The sequence below is a fragment of the Chaetomium strumarium genome (genome assembly GCF_033439665.1).
Source record: "Chaetomium strumarium strain CBS 333.67 chromosome Unknown B0T15scaffold_2, whole genome shotgun sequence".
NCBI lineage: Eukaryota > Fungi > Ascomycota > Sordariomycetes > Sordariales > Chaetomiaceae > Chaetomium > Chaetomium strumarium.
In genome coordinates this window covers 1409727-1428421 of record NW_026944430.1, presented here as the reverse complement: position 1 = coordinate 1428421, position 18695 = coordinate 1409727, and the positions used below count along the sequence as shown (strand labels likewise).

General features: G+C 56.6%; 6 protein-coding genes across 6 annotated transcripts; 4 read left to right on the top strand and 2 right to left on the bottom strand.

Moving 5' to 3' along the window:
- Positions 1-518: 518 nt before the first annotated feature.
- On the top strand, positions 519-4863 carry B0T15DRAFT_98680 (uncharacterized protein). The gene is made up of 2 exons (XM_062871515.1): positions 519-897; positions 976-4863. Exons 1-2 carry the CDS (start codon positions 785-787, stop codon positions 4646-4648), a joined length of 3786 nt encoding a protein of 1261 aa, XP_062723908.1. The 5' UTR covers positions 519-784; the 3' UTR covers positions 4649-4863.
- A 1052-nt stretch (positions 4864-5915) lies between these two features.
- Positions 5916-6867, bottom strand: B0T15DRAFT_523607 (uncharacterized protein). The gene has a single exon (XM_062868703.1). The coding sequence runs from the start codon at positions 6474-6476 to the stop codon at positions 6165-6167; it is 312 nt and encodes a 103-aa protein (XP_062723907.1). The 5' UTR covers positions 6477-6867; the 3' UTR covers positions 5916-6164.
- A 178-nt stretch (positions 6868-7045) lies between these two features.
- On the top strand, positions 7046-10852 carry B0T15DRAFT_410395 (uncharacterized protein). The gene is made up of 2 exons (XM_062865374.1): positions 7046-7571; positions 7642-10852. Exons 1-2 carry the CDS (start codon positions 7495-7497, stop codon positions 10355-10357), a joined length of 2793 nt encoding a protein of 930 aa, XP_062723906.1. The 5' UTR covers positions 7046-7494; the 3' UTR covers positions 10358-10852.
- A 214-nt stretch (positions 10853-11066) lies between these two features.
- B0T15DRAFT_482933 (ribosomal protein L4 domain-containing protein) lies at positions 11067-12365 on the top strand (the record flags this gene model as incomplete). The annotated part of the gene is made up of 3 exons (XM_062866136.1): positions 11067-11271; positions 11421-11571; positions 11624-12365. The coding sequence occupies 3 exons, from the start codon at positions 11067-11069 to the stop codon at positions 12363-12365; spliced, it is 1098 nt and encodes a 365-aa protein (XP_062723905.1).
- Positions 12366-14001: 1636 nt separating this feature from the next.
- B0T15DRAFT_490721 (uncharacterized protein) lies at positions 14002-16493 on the top strand (the record flags this gene model as incomplete). The annotated part of the gene is made up of 2 exons (XM_062866705.1): positions 14002-15397; positions 15463-16493. 2 exons carry the CDS (start codon positions 14002-14004, stop codon positions 16491-16493), a joined length of 2427 nt encoding a protein of 808 aa, XP_062723904.1.
- A 352-nt stretch (positions 16494-16845) lies between these two features.
- B0T15DRAFT_523597 (Frag1/DRAM/Sfk1 family-domain-containing protein) lies at positions 16846-18650 on the bottom strand. Its single transcript, XM_062868702.1, has 3 exons — positions 18134-18650; positions 17635-18082; positions 16846-17515 (listed from the first exon to the last, which is right to left on the bottom strand). The coding sequence occupies exons 1-3, from the start codon at positions 18152-18154 to the stop codon at positions 17070-17072; spliced, it is 915 nt and encodes a 304-aa protein (XP_062723903.1). The 5' UTR covers positions 18155-18650; the 3' UTR covers positions 16846-17069.
- Between the last annotated feature and the right edge of the window lie 45 nt (positions 18651-18695).

Sequence of the window (18695 nt, the reverse complement as noted above, 5' to 3'; positions counted from 1 at the left end):
TAAGAAAACGACTTTTCTCATTCGTCAGCGGGAACGGACCGTCCTCCGAGGCCCCGGCCTACGAGTCTTGAAGTTGAATTTAGTGTACACTACTAGCAGTGTACTGTAGAACGGTGCAAAGGTCCAGTTCGAATCCGCGTTACCCTTTCTTTTTCGATAACATCCTTGTTAATTTCGTTTTTCATATTTCTTTTTTAATCTAGGTTAGATGTATATAGAGTAATGAGTGATGTGGCTAATCCCTTGAGCTGCTGCATTCCCATGTCAGGCCACGCCGGGGGGCTTGACAGTCCGAGAGGCTCAGGAGTCAGTTGTTGTCCCATGGCTTCGGATTCACACAGTTCCGAGTTGCAGTGCCGGCCCGAGTCCAGACTGCCCGCCGCCCTGCTTGCTACTTGGTGGATTGCCATCGTCGGACCCGAATGGCTGGATGCCCAGGTGGGGCAGGTGGCGGGGCGGCCTGGGGGTTAAAGGTATCCCGTACCAGTTAGGAGGGCCTATCCCAGACAAACCGCTCAAACACCGCCGTGCCTGAGAGGAAAAGCTGGCAGCCGGGCAACCCTGCCCGGGGCTGGCGCAAAAATCGCCACGCTAACAGTAGTTGTACGATGACTAGTAATGCAGCAGAGGAGAATGGAGTCGAAACGGTTCGGACGCTATTGTGCAAAGACGGTGCTTCCTTCAACAGGATCCGCCCTGATGTCGTGGACCCTGAGCACCCGGCACATCAGCAAACCGTCGCAATCGTTGCGACGACGCCTAGGCTGCGAGGAGCACTGCTAGCATGTCCTTCGTCTCCGCGGCCGCGGCCGAGGGAGTCCAATCTCATTTGGCAACCGCTGCTCGTCAAGAAGAGGTCCAGAGCTCGGAGCGCGCGAGGCAGCGCGAAATTGCAGCGTGAGCCCCCCGGTTCGACTTCGTAACACGGCAGCACATGGGCCACAGGCTTGCTAACTGGTAATGCCTCACCTTCAGCTACCTCTCCGCAGCCTCCTTTCCCTCGAACCTGGATGTTGCTTTTCAGCCGACGCCGCTTCTCAATCCCGATCCCATCCTCAACGGCCTCGCCCAACTCGGCGCCCATCGTTTGGGGTGTAACCGTGCCTTCATCTCCCTGATTGACCGCCAGTATCAGTATGTGGTGTGCGAAATTACGAGATCCCATTCCCTGGCCGAGATCAAGAGCGATCCGGACGATTACATCTTCGTGGGCATGTGCAAGTTGAACTGCTACGATGGAATCTGTCCCGCTACGATGAAGGCGTTCATGGACGAGACCGGGGAATGGGTGCGGTCCGGGCCGGATGTCATCGCCAACAGGACCCGGTACATCATCAACAATTTCAAGACGCACCCCGACTACAAGGATCTTCCTTACGTGACTGGCTATCCGCACTTCACGTCGTATCTGGAAGTCCCGTTAGTATCCCCGCTGGGCTACATCCTGGGGAGCTATTGCGTCGTCGACGACAAGTACAATGACTTCGACAAGGACGAAATCGTCGCCGATTTGAGCGAGCTAGCTGCCACCATTATGTCCCACCTCGAAAACACCAGGTTAAAACAGAGCCGGAACCGATCTGAGCACCTGATCCAAGGATTGACCGATTTCATTCGCCACGAGCCGCTGGTCCACGGCGAACAACCGTCTCAACACGCCATCCCGCCAGCGGGGCCAAAGGAGCGGAATGGGGAGAATGACTTCGATGATAGTATGGAGTGTCCGTCACCCAACGACGTTATTTCGCCGTCATTGGCGGAGTCCGCATATTACCCAGTGTCACTCTCTTCTGCCCCCCAGCAAGGCGGCTCCGAAACCCCTCCCACCACGCCACGAGATGAGCTCGGCCAAAACGTGATCGAGCAACACCTCGTCGCGGGAACCGTCCAGGCAGATGCGAATGATGTCTCTTCTCACCCCGCGGCCCTGCCTTCCGATGTTCCATCAGAGCCGCGGGGCTTTATCAGTTCGGCCAACATCAAAACAACCTTCTTCAGGGCCGCGGCTATGATTAGACGCACCATGGATATGGATGGTCTGATGCTGCTCGATGCTGTGCCCAGCTTCTATGTGGATAGGCCCGACCAGCCATCGCATGACTCCCCAAGCTGGCCATCGCACGAGCAGGCGGAAGGGCCGTTTTGCGCGGCAATCGTCAAGTCCACTCTTGGCGCGGGAGGCGAGTCCGTCACCCACGCGACCCAGACCCAGCTTCCCGAGCTGTCGCTGCAGAGGTTCATTCGAGCGTATCCCGAAGGCCATATATTCACTGCCGACGAGCTCGGCCCGATCGACGACAGCTACGGCGTTGGGAAGCGGTTCCAGTCCAAGGCCGAAGTGGACCAGGAGAGTTTACGTCTGAGAAGCGATATCGCCGCGCTGTTTCGTATCGTCCCCGCCGCCAAATACGTCATCTTCCTCCCCTTGTGGCACTTCCAGCGAGAGTGTTGGTACGCTGCGGCACTTGGTTGGGTTGAGGACCCATCGCGTGCTTTCGATGTCACAGACGTCGGTCTGGTCCGAGTATTTGGCAACTCCGTCATGGCCGAAGTGTCGCGGTTGGAAGCACTGGCTGCAAGCCGCGCCAAATCCGATTTTGTCTCATCGCTCAGCCACGAGCTGCGGAGCCCGCTTCACGGCATCATGGCGACCAGCGAGTTGCTCCGCGATGAGTTATCAGACCGCTCCCTTCTGTCGACTCTTGATATGCTCGAATCCTGTGCCACGACTCTACTCGATACGTTCAACAACCTGCTCGATCATGCCACTGCTACCCATGCTGGCCGCGACCGCGGCCCTGGAAGATCGCTGATATCGGAAGTGAAGGAGGTTGACCTAGGAGCTCTGGTGGAGGACGTCGTCGAGACCGTCAGAGTCGGGCACCTATCCGGTGATGTCCTGTATACGCAGACATCGCTGAAATATCGAAGAAACACGAACCCCCCTGCGCTCGCCGCTGCGGGGCAGAGCCGGCCGGATCAGCCGCTACTCATTGCGATATATATTGCAAAACACCACTGGAAGCTCCCCGTCAGTGTCGGTGCCTGGAAGCGGATCGTCATGAACATTATGGGAAATGCTCTCAAGTACACCAGCTCCGGCCGCATCGAGGTGGGCTTGAAGGTAGTAAAGAGGACTGATAAGGCAGGCAACGCCTCGGACTACATTTCGTTCACGGTGGAGGACACTGGGTCAGGCATGAGTTCGGATTTTCTGAAATACCATCTATTCACGCCCTTCCACCAGGAAGACAGCCATGCCCCCGGCCTAGGCTTGGGTCTCAGCATTGTACAGCAGCTTGTCAGCGAGTTGGGTGGCACTGTCGCAGTCAAGAGCTCCTTGGGCATCGGTACTCTTGTCGAGGTTTTGGTTCCTTTGGGCAAAGATATTTCCGGCTCCGCCACCGCCACCGTTCCGACGCAGCCAGCCGCCATACCGCACGACCAGCACTCTTCGGATGAGTTTGGACTTGGCGGGCGGACGGTATGTCTCATCGGCCCTGACGCCTATGCAACCATCATTGCGGCAGATCTCGAAATTACCGACCAGGCCCGGAACTGGTCAACAACGGTGGAGAAAGCTATCAGACTCAATGCCGAGAATTCTCTCGGAATGCACGTCGTCGTTGGAACCAAGGACTGTCCGATCCCAGAGGCAGATATTTACGTTCTGGATTGCAATCTCGTCAACGAGACAGACAAGCGAAGTCACGACACCAGGATGTCGGCATTGCAGGCACGTGCCGCGCCTTTGGTATTACTGTGTTCGGGATCAGGGCCATCCTCATGCGTCAAGCGCCAGATCACGAAAGACCATGGTATCCACTTGCACCATCCCATCGGTCCCAAAAAGCTCGCCTCGGTCCTCCGATCGGCCTTGAAGGCAAAAGCCAACGGTGGCACGGTTCAGAGGAAACTAACTGCACAAGAAAACGGAGCAGCAGCACTCTCGTTACCCGGAGGATTGCCAACGATCCAGGACATACTCTCACCCCCACCATTGCTGACGCCAAGCCTGGAGGGACCGCCGTCGTCCCCGTTCGTTCCTATTATGTCCGTGGTGTCACCTTTTGCTCCTAATACCTCAACTCCATCCGAAACATTGCCGACCCGGAGCCTGCCGGAGCGGCCAGTATCACCGCGTTCTAAGACGCTATCCACATCAGAACAATCGGAGGCGACACAACCTCCACAGGCAAATGCCGTATCGCAGTCACAGATGCAGGCCACAAGAAGACAGCATCTCCTCCTTGTGGACGACAACCCCATCAACATCAAGCTGCTTACGCAGTTGGTACGGAAGCTGAACCACACGTTTGCGACGGCGAACGACGGGCGAGAAGCAGTACAACAATACAAAAGCTCAGTGGAGGGTGGGCAAGGATCCCGCTTCGATCTGGTATTCATGGACATCAACATGCCCGTGATGAATGGATTCGAGGCCACCAGGGAGATCAGGCGGTTGGAGACCGAGGCCCAGGTGAGCAGATGCAAGGTCATCGCACTGACGGGTCTGAGCAGTGAAGTCAGCAAGAGCGAGGCCTCTGCGAGCGGGCTCGACATGTTCTTGACAAAGCCTGTTAAGATGTCTATGCTCAAGGCTATCTTGGAAGAGAAGCAGAAAAGCGAAGAAGGGGTGGGCGGCTGAGTTTTTACCTCCGTCAGGACTCAAAGCGTCCATTGTTTTCATATACTATGGTATGACCGTTCTATGGTCTGCAGGAATGCCCGCCTAGCTCCATCCGAGGCACTTCATTGTGATGATGAAGGTGCCCGGAGTTGGAGGTGCTATTGATGTGCGGCCCGCTGCTTCTAAGGCAGCTGAGGATGAGATACCCCAACGTGCCGCTGACTTCACAGGGGTCGGACCAACCTGCATACACGCGGGACTGTGTGTGATCGTTGTCCTTTCCCCAAGAATGCGACGGCCGTTTCTGCGCAATTCATAAACGGCAATGTCGTGACGATGAGGTCACGGTCTTGGACGTTCGGAAATCTCTTTGCTCCAGGTAACAGCAGTTCCATTCTTGCGGACCAGGAATAGAGGGATACTTTCTAACGGGCCGGATGGCAGAGTATGCTGGGAGAAATGCATACCAAGGCGTCATGCCCTTTTCTTTCGGATCGAAACACCGGCAGCATCAATGACATCTATCACTCCATGCGCCGACGCTGGTATGTTATGGAGTCAAAATCAACCAGCGACGGAAGCCACGCCTTTCAAGTCAATGTACTCATAAACTCCCTGCAGGGGAGGTGCAAGTCCTCCGAACTCCTCTTTGCTTCCATCTATGATCTCGTTGCTGGGTATCGAGAATCTAGACTACCTAACCAACCCAATTATATGGTAGGTAATATGCCCCAGCCAGTTTTCCACGCATGGAGACAGAAGACACAACTACCTAGGTAGCTAGCTTGTAGAGCAAATGCAAAGGAAACACATTCAACTTACCAGGTAACCTCTCTGCCTGCTCTCAATGGAATGGGCTTCGGAGACTCTCACCGAATTTGTCTTTGTAACGACTAAAGTCCGGCCGCTTGATGAAGGTTTACTTGGCGAATCACCTCCATGCACTCTCGCCTACCTGTCACTGTTTGAACTCGCAAACAGGTGCCTGCATAACTCCGGATGCGTGCCACAGGCGCCGGAGGTATCTTGGCACATTATGGAGACCAATTGGAGAGCCTTAAATGTATGGTTCATTTTGCCATGGAGGCAAGTCGGCCTCATATACGTATCGAAGGCGGAAACTGTGGTTGGGGTGCGTGGAATGGCCAGCTTAGAGGGCGCGAGTAGGACAAAGTATGGGCTGCGTTCTTTCTAAGAGTATGGAAGGAAGAGAGCGGCGCGTGTGCTCGCGCAGGTTTTCATGTATGACAAACGATCACGGGCTCATGACGAGACGAGGCGCACCGTTTAGACGATCTGGCCTTTGTGCTCGGGTGAGACAACCACTGGGTGCGTCTTCTAGGTTGCCTTGTTGTGTATTCTGCTGCGTGCCGCAAAACTATACGGTGATTCCTAACTAGTAGTCTCTCGAGCTCAGCCGCCTTGCTAGTCTCCATGACGACGAGAGTGAGCAGGGCGTTTACACCAAGCGATAACCTAGGTACACCCCAAGATTGGGAATCACGACCGGCACGCCTGACTCAAGTGTCCACAACTAGGTATCTACTCCTGTGTAAAGACCGAACCCAGAGCTATCTGGCCGCCCAATACGAGAGCTACTATGGCAGGATGCGCACAAGTTGATGGATGATCGTAAAGATGGCTCAGGGTGCGGTCTTCCGGACTTCTTCCTGAAATTGAAATAGGTGGGGAGCTCCACAAGGCTGAGCTCCACAACTTTGCTATGACGTCTGTGCTGCAGGTGCAGATGGGTCAGCCTTTCTGATACAGAGATCCAGTTCTGCATCGACGCCTCAATCAGATGCTCCAGTAGAAAGATAACAGTAAAAAGCGAGACATTGCTCATGGAAGCACACCCCAAAAACCACGTTTTCCTTCATCAGTTGGTGGCCGGGCCCAAAACATTTGCATGGATGAAACAAGGAAGCCATCTGCAGGACCTGAGCCACCATGTGACCTGATTGGGCTCTGAACTTCGCCAGCCGCCCTGCCCGGGCGCCGTGGTCAGCCAAGGTTGAAGAAAGCCCAAGGGTCAAGCCCCTGGCCCGCTCCCTCAGATGCAGACTTAATTGTTAGTTCACCTACACTAAGGTGTGTCGGGTAGCAAGTTGGGAATAGTGTCAAAATCCCTAGGGCTTTTATTAGAAGGGCAGTTATGGAAATTACCAAATGCCTCGAATGTCTGGTGACTGCTGTGTTGGGTTGCCGAGGGGCAGAGAAGTATAGGCCCGGCCCGCAAATTCTCCACGGCAAGTCATCCGAACGCCTGTTCAGGGGCACCAACAAGCCCCTTGTGCAGCCAACGTTCCGAACAATGCGGTTGCACGAGGTGCTGGCGGACATGAGTAGTGTGTGTACTGTACTTTGTCGTAGCCGCCTGCATGCCACCTTGCCTCACATTGGATACCTCCAGGACTCATAAACAACATGCAACCTACTGTAAAAGTGCACCGACCCTTGACCCCGTTTTCGCGGCCGTGTTCGACTGTTAGTCTACAGTTAGGTCGCAATCCTGGGCAAATCGAGCCCCACTTTCCACCTGCTGCCCTGGTCGGCCCTGTCCCAAGCAACTGGAAATCCCAGCCCCTCCCCCCGAGCACTACCTTCCACAATCTGGCATTCCGTTCAATTTTACATTGCAGCTTTCCCAAAAGTTCACGAGTCCGTTGTTGTTTTCGTTTGCATGGTTCAATCAGCAAGTCTTAAACCAAGGTTATCCGTCCCACGGTCTACTGTGTAGTTGTTGGCCCCCACTAGCATCGGCGGATCGTACATACCTTAGTCCCCGCACCAGCGTCGCTGCGTCTCTGAGGACGATGAGATGAATCAACTATCCTAGAACGCCGGCGCTGTACAGAGCAAGTATGGTTGAAAAGGACGACATTGAATCGCTCTTGAGGACGGGGTCTTGGAGGACCTCACGCTCGAGGAGCCCCAACTCGTAAGCATGCAATGATCCAGAGTTCTTCTCGCTGCGGACGCCTCTGCTGACGGAAACTGCGGGGTTACAGTTACGACTCGCAACGCCGACCATACGAGCCACCCAAGGAAAGGGTCGGTCTTCCTCGCACAGCACAGCTGGCGTATCGCGGCAAAAGGCCGCCGCCCCCGTCCGTCGAAGACGAGGAGGAATCGCTAGCGAAAGAGCACGTCGGGTCCATTGTGTCAGTCGCCACAACTGACGAGGAAGCCAAAAACCGCGGCGAAATAGATCAGCAGCCTCTAATCTTGCCCGTACACGAGCATAACCCTGAGCGCAGATTTGTGATTGTCCCCGGTGCGGCTGCCGAGGACGTCTCCAAAACCAACGAGGCTCGGTATGAAGCCAATACCTGCCGAAAATATGTGCTTGTAAACCCGGAGAGAAGCGCGGAGGATGTTGAAGATGGCAAGGGGCAAGATACAAGTGGTGATTCACCGGAGCTGAACCGCGACCCGTCAAAGGAGAGACGGGACCTCCCAAAGCGAAAAAGCCACCAGGATCTGCCGCGTCTTACGACAGAGTTTGAGCAGCCTGAGCCATCGAGCCGCCCCAGGTCGAACAGTCGACGCGAGCGGGAGAGGCCTCTTGTACACCAAGATTCGCGAGATTACCCCACACCGCGCGGGGGATCCAGCGCAAGGCCGCCAGATAGCGCCTTCCTTTCGCCCGCCGCTGTCACGCAGACTGCCAAGAGGCGTGACCGATCGTACTCGGACGCCAGGTCAGAGAGCGGTAGAAGATCGGCACGCAGCTCCTCGACAAGGAGAGATATCGAAATCGAAGAGTCCGACAGACGGCGACCGCCTCAGTCGTCCAAGTACCCGGCAAGCCCCTCCCTCCACCGGCGCGCCTCATCCACCAACGCGCCCATCCGTGATGATCAGCCCCGCGAGAGGCCCAGAGATGGTCCGCCTCGTGACAGGCCGAAATCCTTTATCCAGCCTTATGGTGGTGACCCCAACGAAGCTTTGACTTTCATGGCGTTGGGCGATGACTTCAAAACGGGAAGACCGAGCAGAGATCTCTCACCACCGAGAAAGACGCCGAATACCAACTCTCCGGCCCATCCCCGAGGCGCGAGGGAAATGCCCGGTGTGTCACCAAACCGCAAACGACAGCCGCGGTCCACATACCGGGAGCCGGACGGATATTCGAGCGAAGACAGCTACAAGGAGCGGGCTTCCGATCGTGCGGAACGCTCGTACCCCGTGCGATCTACGCTGGAACCGGATTATCCATCTCTACCTCCGGACGCAGCCCGGCGCACGAACCCGATGCTCGCAGCTGCAGCGCCGTATCTAGTTAACCTTGCTCGACCAGCTCAAATTGACGACGAGTTATCGCAACCGAGCCCGCGCGCAGCGACGTTCCCCACGGATAAGAGCAGAAGCGTCGGAGAGCGCTCCATGTCACCATCCCCCCCAACTAGCACATCTCCGGACCGGCGGTCCGCTCGGAGTTACAGACCGGTGCAATCAGACCTTTACGCTCGGGAGGAAAGCATTGGCTCAGTCTCTAACGGATCAGCTTCACAGCCCTCTTCATTGCCAGGCTCGATTAGCCGAGCTGGCACTCTGGAGAGGCCACCTGCAGGGGCGGTAGCGACTCTTGTGCAGCAGGAGTCTTCCGAGGCACAATCCCCGGGACTTTACTGGCGAACAAATCGGCCTGGTGAACAGGACATCGCAGAAGACGGCTCGGCAAAGCGCGCACTCGCCCGACTCCCGAGCTGTCTATGGAAATATCCCCAGGTCCGGGACAGAGCTGGCAGCGTCCAGTTCCTTACATTGAAGCAGGCCGAGAATTTCACCATATGCCCCGACTGCTACGGAGCCGTATTTGCGAACTCCGAGTTCAGGCGTCTGTTCGTGCCGGCGCCCATCCGCTCCGCGGGCCAGGTCGTCTCGTGCGACTTTGGCTCTTCACCTTGGTACCGCATCGCCTACATCTTGACGCGGAAATATGGGTATCCGGATTTGCGTCTGCTGCAAGGGATAGCGTCTGTCGCAGCACGGTCGCAGGTCTGCGCCGGCAGCCAGCTTGCATCGCGTATCTGGTACAGCATGATGGCGCCAAACTCAAGGCGGCCTATCCAGACCTTCAATGTATGCCTCGGCTGCGCCAGGATGGTCGAGGTTCTCCTGCCCAACCTGGCAGGCGTATTTGTGCCTCTGGACTCTCATGAGCCGACAAGAGGCGTCTGCGAGCTCCATTTCTCGCCTGAGCGCAAACGTTTCTTCGATTATTTCGAAGAGATGAGAAGCACCTCCGAACTTGCCCTCAGCCGCAGGACAGCACCCGATCTTGTCGAGCTAGTCGATCGTATTCGGGAGATCTCAATCCACGAGGAATGCCTGCGTAACACACCCATCCCGAACCGCAAGTGGCACGTCCTCGAGCAGGTACCCGAATTCACCGTCTGCGAGGAGTGCTTTAACGACGTTGTCTGGCCGATGATCGAGGACAAAGACAACACCAGCCAGATACCGCCGAATTTCTACAAGTACAAGCAACCGAAACCGGTTGCGGCGTGCCAGTTGTACAGCGACCGCATGCGCCAGGTGTTCCTCGAGGCGTGTAAACATGATGACTTTGAGTTCCTCGCCTCCTGCGTGCTGCATAGGCTGCGGGTCCTCGCCGAGGTCAAGGCGAACTACAACCAACTGCAGCGGGAAGACCAGGATGACCCGCAGGTGCAGGAGGAACTTGCAGCTCTGGCTAGGCAGTTCAAGGAGGTTGAGTAGATTTCTGGGCGGATAGGAAATAGGAGAGGCACTAAGGATCACATAAGGGCGCATCGCAAACAGGGAGTTGTCAAGGGGTCATGAAGAATCAGCGGTTACCCTATGTTATGATACCACATGTTAGAGTAGTGAAACTACTTCAGCGTAGTACGATACAACGAGAGGAAGGGGGAACGATGAATGAGAATGAGCATATTTTGCATCCGGTTAATATCCAGCCAGGCATACATTGGAGGTCATGGATTGCGACCAAGCCAGGGCGATTCACGAATTAGGCCATGGAGATTTGCAAATTGATTTACCTTCCCTAGTCTTTCATGTTGGATCGTAAGAGAAGAGGTTTGAGGAAGACATCATGAAGTGAGTTGCTGCCGGCTGCCACGATGGGAAGACGGGCAGCTGGCAAGTAACCAGGGCTGCTTGCCAGTTTCGGACTAGCGCAGATTAGGGTGCGGGAGTAGCCCCACAACCACACTTCCCAGAACACTGCGAAAATTCAATTGGAGCTCCGGCTTGGCCTCGAATTTTCGAACCTTCACCAAACCACCAAATCGCCCAACGCCGAGGTAAGCAGAAGCGCTCGCCGGATCCGAAATCCCGTCGTCTTCGAGTCCCACGGACGCAAATGGCGAGATAGTTCTATCGAAATTGCGATCGCTAACATTCGACCTCTGCCACAGCCCCAGGACTTGTCCCAGCACTGGACAAGATGGCCTCCCGACCGACCGTTACCGTTATCGGCGCCGATGGCAAGGCCACCGGTGCCACTGAGGTCCTTCCCAAGGTCTTCAGCGCCCCCATCCGCCCGGATATTGTCAAGCACGTCCACACCGGCATGGCCAAGAACAAGAGGCAACCCTACGCCGTGAGCGAGAAGGCCGGCCACCAGACCTCGGCCGAGTCGTGGGGCACTGGTGAGTGAGATTTAAATGATTTAAGATGATTGGAAGGGAAGATCGCACGGGAAAAGAGGTGGACTTTGGGCTCGGTGTGGATTGGGGGGATTGGCATCGGAAACGACCAGGCTTGGGAAGGAGATTTGCTGATTGTGGGATGAACTCAGGTCGTGCTGTTGCCCGTATCCCCCGTGTGTCCGGTGGTGGTACTCACCGTGCCGGCCAGGCCGCCTTCGGTAACATGTGCCGTGCCGGTCGCATGTTCGCTCCCACGAAGGTCTGGCGCAAGTGGCACGTCAAGATCAACCAGGGCCAAAAGTATGTGGAACGAAACCAGGGTTTTGAGGGAGGAAAGTTCTAACATGTCCAGGCGCTTCGCTACCGCTTCCGCTCTTGCCGCCTCTGCCGTGGCTCCCCTCCTGATGGCTCGCGGCCACCAGGTTGCTACCGTTCCCGAGGTCCCCTTGGTCGTCGACTCCTCCGCCGTTGCCGGTGAGGCTCTCGCCAAGACCGCCTCTGCCCTCGGCCTTCTGAGGGCTGTCGGTGCTGGTCCCGACGTCGAGAAGGTCAAGAAGTCAAAGAAGCTCCGTGCTGGTAAGGGCAAGATGAGGGGCCGCCGCTACCGCCAGCGCCGCGGTCCTCTGGTCGTCTACAGCCCCGAGGCCGATGGCAAGGAGCTCGTCAAGGGCTTCCGCAACATCCCCGGTGTCGAGACCTGCCCTGTCGATGCCCTCAACCTTCTCCAGCTTGCTCCCGGTGGTCATCTCGGCCGCTTCATCATTTGGACCTCAGCTGCCATTAAGCAGCTCGACTCCGTATACGAGAGCAAGAAGGGCTTCTTCCTGCCGTCCAACGTCGTTGCGCAGGCGGATCTCAGCCGTCTCATCAACAGCACCGAAGTCCAGAGCGTCCTCCGTGCGCCCAAGGGCGATGCTCGCACCAAGCGCGGTGCTGTCCAGAAGAAGAATCCGCTCCGCAACAAGCAGGTTCTTCTCCGTCTTAACCCGTACGCGTCAGCATTCCAGAAGGAGAAGCTGGGTGAGGTTAAGGCTGAGGAGGGCAAGCCCAAGCCGGTGCCGGCTGCCTTCAAGGAGCAGCTGCACGAGGTTTAAGCGGCGGTTGGTAAAAGGACGGGACTGGTTGCGGGTACTTTTTCTCGGCGTAATGGATTAGGCATGTGTGCACCCACATGAATGAATTCTGATACCGGACATACGGCGTTGCTTTGTGACATGATTGTGCTTCTCAGCAGACAGACCACGAGATGGAAATTGAGTGTCGGCCAGGCAACAGAGCCTTCCGAGCATACAAGTCTTGGGGCTAGTCATTTGTGTCTCCTGTGCCAATTCGAGCTCAGTGCCTGCTTCAACTCGATCCTCCTAGCCCAAGTGGATGGGAAACATCGATGCAAAGCAACCCCTGAACTACCTACTGTGTAAGGCTAACAGCGGGCTTATTAGTGGCTACGGTACATATCTGGTTAGCTTGGTAGGCGAGGTAGGTCTGTCATGTGAAGACCTGGTCGTGTGGACGGGCGATCACGAGTCGCTCCAAGGTCCCCGCAATTGTATGCCGTGGGCAAGGTCTCCGGTCGCTGTCCGAGGACTGGAGTCCGATCCCCCGAGATTTGAAACTCTATCGACAGGATGTTGACGAGAGGTGGGCGAATTTAGAAATATTGAGTCAGTGTTTTGTGCTTCTTCAATTTGCATAGGGTGTCGTCATATTGCCTTTTCCCACCACTCGTTCTGTTCAGCTTCCAGGTTGGTTGTGATGATGACCACAATGCCAAGACATCCGAGCTATCAGAGACTGTGGCCACTGGCCAGTAGCAGCACCTGCCGAGCTCGCTGCGGGGCAGCGGCTGGGCATTCCATCCCAAGCCACTCAGTGCCACTCCGTAAATTCAGCTGTCAGCTTGCAGTTGCGGGTTGCATTGGAGGGAGGACCCTTCGGGCGCTGAGTCTAACAATGACGTCGATCCTCGCTTTGCCGCACCTTTGACCCTGCTTTATCCATAGCGACGCCATGAAAGACGTGCTTCAATTGTCCACGGGCCGCGGCGCAGTTTTAAAGAAGCCCGGACCTTAAGAGTCTAGACCTGGCCGGGCTCCTCTCTCTATGAATCCCGAGACCCGGTGAACTGGCCCGGTATTGCGACATCAAACAGATCCTCGAGTTCTCAAATGCTTGGCCTGCTTTCTATTGTTCCCATTTGTATTCCGTATCCCCTTGTCCATCAAACTCCCGCCCTTTTGGTTCCGGGCTTACAGTACTAGTAGTTATCTGTCCATTTCCCAGGCAAACATCTGTCCCTGTCTGAGCAGAGCAAGTCCCATCTTCCCCTTGCTAGGGATCCTGAGCGATCCCATTTTATCGTTGCAGCGGATATTCGGTACCACATTCTTCGTTAGACTGAGCGGTGACTACCTTACTTACCTACGTCCTCGAATCAATACACCGTCCTATTGGTCGCAAACGCAACGCCTGCTGGTTCAGGCTTGATACACTAGAACACATGGCATCTTCAGCGTCAGCACCGTCCGGCGTATCTCGCCCCATGATACCAGGTAGGTGTCACAATCCTGCGCGAGCTGTCTTCTTCCCGCCTTGAGTCGTATGTGACAAAAATGGGTCCCAACATCCCGCTTACACCTCCCTACTCTAGGTCACTCTGGGCCTCTCAGATACGCCAATGCTCAAGACCTTCCAAGCTACCCGTCTCCCGGGTTGAAGTCAGGCGACGCGATGGCTAGCGCTGCTGCGATGCTGGGATGGGCGAGCAGTCCTGCGTCTCCCGCTTCCTCTCCAACTGAGCCGGGCTCGTTTCCAGCACCGCCATCGGCTGCTCCCAGGTCTCAAGATGCGCGTCTTGCCGCCGGTTGCGCACAACTACACCCAAAACAACCATCCTCGCCTCCTTCGCTCTGGGTATCCACCGCCGCCAATCTGGCTTTCCGGGCGAGCAAGACACCTCCTCCAAATGCCGAGCAGCTGGCTTTCTCCAGGCAAGACTCGGCACATGCCGCAAAGGGAGTAATGGCCAACTCGAGACCGAGGCCGAGGGCGAGGTCGACCCCTCAAACGCCGACGGAGAAGAACGCAGATCCGTTCAACGCCGGGTCGGATGCCCTGAGCGCGGCGACCATCGCGCATGGGCGGTCCGCACGGTCAAGCACCATCTCGGCAGGCGAAGCGGGCGCGGTCCCCTACACGACCATGAACAGGCAGATGTTCACCTCGCACCCGCCGGTCAGGCCGGAAATCGATGAGAAGAACCGCGCCGAGGTTCTGCACGCATCGGCCATTGCCATGGCCAAGAAGATGTACGACCAGCAGCAGAAGATGATCGACAGTTCCGCCCGAGCCCGTGGCCATGCGCGGACGTCGTCCCTTCCCGGCGGCCCTGTTGACTCGGAAAGTCTTTCGAGTGCGCGGAACGAAGAACAGGCCCCGATGGCGTACGGCAGCCTGCAGGAGGCGGCGTACCGACTGGCGCAAGAGCGCCTCGCCAAGTTACAAGAAGAACACCAAAAGCAGAGAGGTCTGCAGGATCGCTACGCTGAGTCAGCCGCACCACCGCACCGGAGCAGGTTCGGCTCCATCAAAAGCAAGTTGACTAGGAAGCGGTCATCGAGCGACGGAGACCTGCCAGGAGAGGACAGGCAGCGGTCGGAGCAGATCCGCAGGCAGATGTCCCTTCTGAACAACAGGCTGAGCGAGGTGGATGGGGAGAAGCGGGCGCGCGACCGGAAGGCGCTGCTTGCCGCAGCGCAGCGGAACGTGAAGGCCCAGCTGCATGCGATGGATGCGAAAGTGCAGTCAGACACGGGCCGAGTGCCCCAGATCACGATGGACGACTGGGGGAGAAAGGCGCTCGTGGCGGCGCGGGCGAGGTTCGACGCGAGCAATGAAACGGCGGGTAAAGTCGACCTTGGCGGCGGCAAGTTTATGGATAGGTCCGAGGTGGAGAGAATTGCCGCTGGGAGGATCCAGCCTCTGCTGGATGAGATCAACGAGAAGGCCGAGAAGGAGCAGGAAAGGCAGGCGGAGGAAAGATTGGAGGAGGAAAGGCAGAAGGAGGAGGCAGAGAGGGACAGGATGAGAGAGAAGGAGATCCAGGAGATCCACAAAAAGCTGAAAGGTTGGTGGTGGTTCCAGGATATCAGTGATGGCCGAGTAGAAGATCCTCAACTGACCGTTCATCAGAGCAACAAAAGCAGGACGAGAAAGCGAGAGAGGCGGAGATCAAGCAAAAGGAGAAGATCCGGAAGGACGAAGAAAGGGCGGCCAAAGCCGAACAAAAGCAAGCTGCAAAGCTAGAAGAGGGGAAGGAGGAGGAGGAGGAGAAGGAGGGCCTCCCGCGATCCACCACCGGTCAGACCGAGGCGGTCGACCAGGGCCAGCTACAGCCCACCGCCGAGAGCAAGCCCAGCACCAGCGCCCGCCATGTCCGCGCCTTGTCGATCAGGTTCCCGAAGCGCCCATCCAGGACGCCCAAGGCCCTAGTAGATACAGCGGTGGAAGGGCAGCAGCCTAGTTCAGCCGACGAGTCGACTTCCCCTAAGCAGAAAGTCCGTGCTTGGTTGCTCTCCCGCTTTCCCCGGCCGCGCGCCAAGTCTGCAGGCACAGCTCCGGCTGCGGAACAGGCAGCTCGCGACAGCAATCCTCCCACAAAAAGGGGCTTCATCGGCGGCGTGGCCCTGGCCCGCCTCAGGCGAGATAACGCCAGCACGCCCTCGGTGGTAGAACGGCAAGAACAAGGCACGGGGGCTGGGTCCGGGGCGGATAAGACGGCAGAGAACGACAGTGCGAGCAGCACGAGACGCGACTCGAGCATGTGCGAGGTGGCCATGGCAGGGCGGCGGACCACCACGAAGGGTGCAGACGAGCCAGGCGAGAGCAGCGTGGCTACAGCTACTACCGCATCGGCTCGGGTGACCGTCCCTTCGACTCCTCCCCAGCGGCCCGTCTCGCAGGTCTCGCAGGCTAGTGTCCCCATCTCGGTGTCGGAGCAGCCATCTGTTAGTAGCCTGAGGAGTTCGAGTGCGAGAAGGAGCAGCAGCAGCAGCAACAGTGGTAGTGGCAGTGGCGAGGATAAGTTTGTGGAGGCGAGGAGCGAGCCGGAGACGACGAGGTCCAAGAATCTGACGCCGCCTAGGGTGCTGGGGGCCGGACAGGGGATGGCGGGGAAGGCCAGTCCGTTTAGGGAGTCGCGGTTTTCGGAGATTTTGGAATAGCTTTTTTTTGTTGTTTTGGGGGATAGTGATGCTTACCTCCGGTACTCATCGACGGAGAGGAAAGGTAGAGCGTTGCGAGCATGATATGATGAGTTTAAGGCGTGATGAGGGATGGGCGCTGGATTGGGGACTGGCTGGGTATTTTTTTTCTCGTTGTCTATCAGTATGTCTTGCATACTATGGATGTGTCAGTGGGGCATTTTCCACGGATAATAGAACATGTACTGTTTGTGTCACAATATTTTATTAGACGTTCATCTATAGCTCTGAGTATCGAGCAGCGAGCTCATCACTTTGGCGTCATACGACACAAGGACAACCTGAGGGGCGAATCGACAAGTGGAATCGAGACTGTGAGAGTATTTATACAGTACGTATTCTCGTAACTACATGACCTATGCTGCAGAGTGCCCAACGCCTTTCGTAAACCGCCCTTTACCGTGTACACGCTAATCATGCCTCATGTCTAATTCTACCCTCGCTTCTGCTTCGAACGCGATGCCAACCAAGTCATGCAATAGACAATCCGTGGATCTAGTCGCATCGCCACTTTTCCCGGTGTCCACCGATCAAACCCTAGAAATTGCTCGCCATCACCCTACTGCGCGACCTAGACCGCCTCCCGTGCTGGACACGATCCCCCTCAAAAGACGCGACCCCGTTCGACCCGCGCAGCGTCCGCTCGCTGCCGCCCTCCTCCATCTCGCCCGCAGCGTCGTACCTCCGGGGCTTCTCCCTCTCCCGCTCCCTGCCCCTCGTCAGCCTCATATGCAGCCCGTGGCCGCCGGCGCCCTTAGACACCTCGAGCTGCTGCTTGTTCGCGGCCGCCGGGTACAGGTCGATGTAGAAGGAGAAGACGTAGGCCGAGAAGATGAAGGCGATGACCCATTCCAGGATCGCAGCCGGGTTGTAGTGCTTTGTGAAGTTGCTTGCGATGAAGGCGATGGCGAGGACGACTTCGATGATGATGAAGATGACCTTGACGTAGAAGGAGTAGCGCAGAATACGGGTCTCGCGGTGAGCTTTTTTTTTTTTTGAATTCCACGCTTGTCAGTACTTGGGTGTTTTTGGGCGCTAGGTTTGTGTACAAAGAAAAAAAAGACAAAAAAGGGGGGGAAGGAAATGCTGTGCAAAGACTCACTCTTCCCCAGCCGCCAATATTCCCAGCAGATGAAAATGGCTGACAGCACATATCCCGCAATGAACAGCAGCAGGAAGATATCGTGCTGTTTGGGGTATCTCGCTGTGTCGAAGATGCTCAGCAAGATCAGCCCCACGGTGCCGACAATCGCGAACACGATGGTCAACCCCGACAAGATCTTCTCCCCGGTCGTGGTGTTGGGCGCCAGCCGGCCCCGGTGCCGCAGCCAGCGGTCGAAGCCAAAGGAGAGGTCGAGCAGCACGGTGGTGATGCAGCAGCCGGCGATGAAGAGCGGCTTAAGGTTGGAGGCGCCAACGTCGCTGATGTAGGCTATGGTTTGGCCCTCTGACATGGAGGAGTAGTGTGTTCGGTCGGCCGAGACAATCCAGTAGAGGAGCAGGGCGAGGAGGGTCGCCAGCCAGACTATGCCCCCGAAGACGGGCGTTATCTGAGGACGGTTAGTAGGAGCCGGGATTGGGAGAAGGGGCGAGGGCATTACCCAGTAGGATAGGCGAATCATGTTGATTGCTTTGATATTATGCTTTCCTCCCCTAACCTTGGTGTTGTGCGCAATCGACGAGGGAAGAGCTGCTTGGCCAGTTCCACCTCAATGAGAGGGTCTACCAGGTGAAGAGCCCAAATGCGACCGAGTAGGACTAAGGACTCGCGTGATCTCGGTTGCAAGAAACTCTTTTGAGCTAGAGAGATAGAATTCGGTCACACCACAGGAGTCGTGCGTTGGCTTGAGGTCGATATACCGGCGCAGACCTCGCAATTCAAGGGTATGGAGACCACTGCGCCGCTTCAGATTGACAAGTAGAATGTAGGTAGCTGCTATTTCAGTAGGATTGCTATATGAAACATAACATGTGCGGTCTATAAGATGGGACAATTGGGAGGCAGCGGGGCGGGAATCTTCGAAGGACAACGTCACTTCTGAGACTGCGCCCAGTTTCTACCCGCCATCCCGGTCGTCCACCGCGTCAACTGCCATCTGCAATGTCATTGAACTGTTTGGATGGATCAGTAAGAAGATTCGTTCGGACGGGCTGCAACAGGAG